The 4,241-nt window shown below is 43.5% G+C and overlaps 1 protein-coding gene across 1 annotated transcript in view; it reads right to left on the bottom strand.

Moving 5' to 3' along the window:
- Window positions 1-4,011: 4,011 nt before the first annotated feature.
- LOC106816559 (scm-like with four MBT domains protein 2) overlaps window positions 4,012-4,241 on the bottom strand; it is a 4,461-nt gene continuing 4,231 nt past the window's right edge. The window contains exon 4 of the mRNA XM_014821182.1: window positions 4,012-4,152. Within this exon, the coding sequence (XP_014676668.1) occupies window positions 4,012-4,152 (141 nt within the window). The remainder of the gene's footprint in view (window positions 4,153-4,241) is intronic.

Genomic DNA, 4,241 nt, shown 5'->3' with positions numbered 1-4,241 from the left:
GAATTACATAATTGTATTACATAATTGTATTACACAATTGTATTACACAATTGTATTACATAATTGTATTACACAATTGTATTACACAATTGTATTACATAATTGTATTACATAATTGTAATACATAATTGTAATACATTAACGTATTATTAGCTCTTGATATCTTACATTCAGCCAGCTCCGACTGGATGGTCGCTGTGTATGGGCAACAGACTGTATACGAAGCGTAGGCATGGTGCGCCATCTACCAGCAGTGCAATGACACTACGCTTACGTAACATACTGCTGTGACCATCGACCACCACAGTGAACACTCCCTAGAAACCATATCATCAGGGTCTGAGAAATCTCACAACAGCTATGTGTGCCTAGCCATATCTACACGGGCCCTACTTACAACGTACCGGGGCGGATCAACACAGTAAACTCTCCTCCCTACATACCACGTAAGGATCGGAGCCCATGGGCCCTTCTTACAACACACACTAGCACACACCACATCTCTCGATCCACGCTCCACGTATAGAATAGCACCTCCGAGGCGCAAAAGGCCAATCGTTTGTTCCGTTACAACGGACGATGCATTGTCGTGCCAACCCACGACACTAACGGGGCATCCGTTGCCACTCTCCCGTCTCGCACACGCACGCACGCACGCACGCACGCACGCACGCACGCACGCACGCACGCACGCACGCACATGTGTATATATACTATAGTGATATAATACTCGAATAACGCCAACAGTCTAAACATTAGAATCAAAGCGAGTAACATAGACGACCATTCGTTCGATCAACACTGCCTTGCTGACCGACTGTGAGCGCTAGTTAAAAATCAACAGCAGAGTGACATACTATCAGGAGTAGATAATAGAAGATCTTCTATTATCTACTCCTGATACTATCGCATTGCCACGCATAAAGCTGGGTATACACTACCGACATTACGTTGGCGAATTGGCGAGTTGGACCAATTACCGAGTTGCCGAAAATAGAACATATGTTCTAATCTCCCAACTAGTTGCTATCGATCGGTTGGTCGCGCAACTTTTGCGTTTACACTGCCGATTGTCGGTTGTATAGTTGAGAAGTTGGTCCAATTCGCCAATTCGCCAACACAAAGTTAGTAGTGTAAACCCAGCTGTACACCCACCTAACTTATTTACGACTCTACGCGCAATCACCGATGCTGCCTAACCGGTTAGCTATAAGCAATGATTTATACAAGAGCCACGTAGCATATATCGTTGACATCATCACTGTGCCTCGCACGAGATTAGCTGTAGATTAGATTTTAATATCAAGCTTCCATACCCCGCTTATATATGAAGCGAAATCGAAGTTCCTGCATTTTTTATTTACTTTGAAAGTGAAATGAATGTGTAGAATTATGATAGCAATGCATATGTAACTGCTGATAAGACTAGTACTGAGAAACAGTGCTCTGCTGACAATGTCAATACTAGTGACAATGCCAATGTTGGTGACAATGTCTATATCAATGGTAGTATCAATACTGGTGACAATGCCAATGTTGGTGACAATGTCTATATCAATGGTAGTATCAATACTGGTGACAATGCCAATGTTGGTGACAATGTCTATATCAATGGTACTGTGGACAATGTCAATTTGATGACAATGTCAATTTCTATTAATATGTAAATGCTGGTGACAATGTCATACCGATGACATGTCAATACTGGTGACAATGTCAATGCTGGAATGAACAATGTCAATATGATGACAATCATACTGGTGACAATGTCAATACTGGTTGACAAATGTCAATTGATGACAATGTCAATTCTGATTAACATGTAAATTCCGATGATTATGGCAATTCTGATTAATATGTAAATGCTGGTGACAATGTCCATACCGATGACAATGTCAATACTGGTGACAATGTCAATGCTGATGACAATGGCAATACTGATGACAATCATACTGGGATCAATGTCAATAATGATAACAATGTCAATTCCGGGTGACAATAGGTCAATAATGATACCAATGTTCAATTCGGCGCTGACAATGTCAAGTACTGATGACACGTCAGTCACGTAAAGACCTATGGCCCATTACAGTCATGCCATATTCTCCAGATTAATTATTGAAACATCGCTCTCCCGTGCGTGGCTGGGGTAGTCTTAAACTTCAAGCAGCAGGAAAGCAGAGCTTCCCTCTATTCCCAGGGCTTCGGCTACAGTCGCGCACAAACATGGCGGATGAGCGACGGTTTAACTCGGTCTCCCGCATCATTCACCTATCAAAGCTGCCATCACAGATGCAGAGTCCACACCCACCCCTCTACTCTAACTATCTCTATCCTATAATATATATGTATATATATATATATATATATATATATATGTGTGTATATATAATATATATACATCAGGTTCTTCTGAGAAAAGTTAGGCAAAGGCGGTAACATGGCAGTTTCGGAAAAAAACGGATGATTGGATTCAAATACAGGATGTATTGCAGTATATTCTATGTATATTAGATACAGGATGAGTTACTTATCAGTAAATACAGAACATTACGACGCCCCCCCCCCGGCTGCGCAGGCGCGCGGGCAGGCCGATGTTACATTGACAACGGCGGTCGCATGTGCGTCTAAACCCTAGTATATATGTATATATATATATATATGTGTGTGTATATATATCAGAAGTAGATAATAGGGAATTCCCCTATTATCCTTCCCTATTATCTACTTCTGATATATATGTATATATATATATATACACACATATATACATCATTAACACATGCTAAATCTATCGGACAGTTAGACGCAAACATTTGTACGTGTACCTGTACCTACATACGCGTACGGTCAGTAACATAACGCAGGGGTCCCCCCCCCCTGACCCCACCGCCACCTAAGAAGGTGCTGAATACCACCAATACGGGTTGCATGACACTTCACACACGTCCAACTCGGTAGTTAAACCCCGATATCACCAGAATGCCTGCGCGTTTGGCGTGTTTTCGCCGACAATGCCACCACGGGTGAAGTGCCGACCTTGCAAGGTTAGTAAGGTCGATACCTTATTAATATATGCTACATCATGTATGTACAGACACGCAAGTTGTGTTGTACATTCGTGTTGTATTTACGTCGTGTTATATGTCAGCGCGTATATGCACGCGCTATTTCTACGCAGAAACTGCACGTGCACACGTTCGCACACGACAAACACGCGTGAGATCGACTTACACAATTAAGAATTCACAGTTGGATAAAACGTAGCGATATACTTTGCTATCACGATATCGCGTGATAAAAAAAAACGTAACCTCGCATGAACGTGGTCGTATATCCGTACATAACTGCCCCGCATGTACAGACAATCGCGCTAACGCTAAGCTAACAAGTATTATTCATCAAGAATTCGCCACTAACACAGCAGACCGTAACGCGCGTCGCGCGCACATAACGCATTTAAATCGTAATTTAAATCAAGGCGCGGTACAGCGCGGTGCACTGTACACTAGTGTGTGGCACGTGCACCACGATGCACCGCGATGCACCGCGATGCACCACGATGCACCACGATGCAGCACGATGCACCTCGATGCACCACGATGCCCCACGATGCACCACGATGCCCCACGATGCACCACGATGCACCACGATGCACCACACATACTTGGCACGCCGTGCAACGATGTACGTCTCTGCTGCGCTATAGATGAATATACAAGGTATATATATATATATATATTTATTTATCGCATTTAGTTAGATACTTAGGCATACGGCGCCTTACGTTATGCTGCGCCACACACGAATATACTATACAGTACACGTATAAATGTGTACATACTGCATATGATGCTAGCTAATTGGCACGCCACACCTTACAATGCTTGCTGGCGCCATCTACGTGGCAAACACACAAACTCTCGACAACACGCTGCTGCCACCTACACGGCAAACACATGAACGTTTGTCACCACGCCGGCGCCATCTACGTGGCGAGCATTCCGCCATCTACTTGGCAAACTGTGCGAAGAAAGCGACCTTGACCCTCTCGATGTGATGACAGAGCTTCACGGCGGGCCCCAGCTTCAGTTCAAGGTGCTCCTGCACCGTGGGTAGATTTAGCAGCAGCAGCGCCTGACCGTCAATCTCCTGTACAAACGCAAAAAACACACGAGGTGGAAAATACGAACACGCCATGCAGATATAACATATGAAATATAATATATATATATAATATC

Source organism: Priapulus caudatus, unplaced genomic scaffold, assembly GCF_000485595.1.
Source record: "Priapulus caudatus unplaced genomic scaffold, Priapulus_caudatus-5.0.1 Scaffold1415, whole genome shotgun sequence".
Taxonomy (NCBI): domain Eukaryota; kingdom Metazoa; phylum Priapulida; class Priapulimorpha; order Priapulimorphida; family Priapulidae; genus Priapulus; species Priapulus caudatus.
This window is presented reverse-complemented; position numbering and strand designations above follow the sequence as displayed.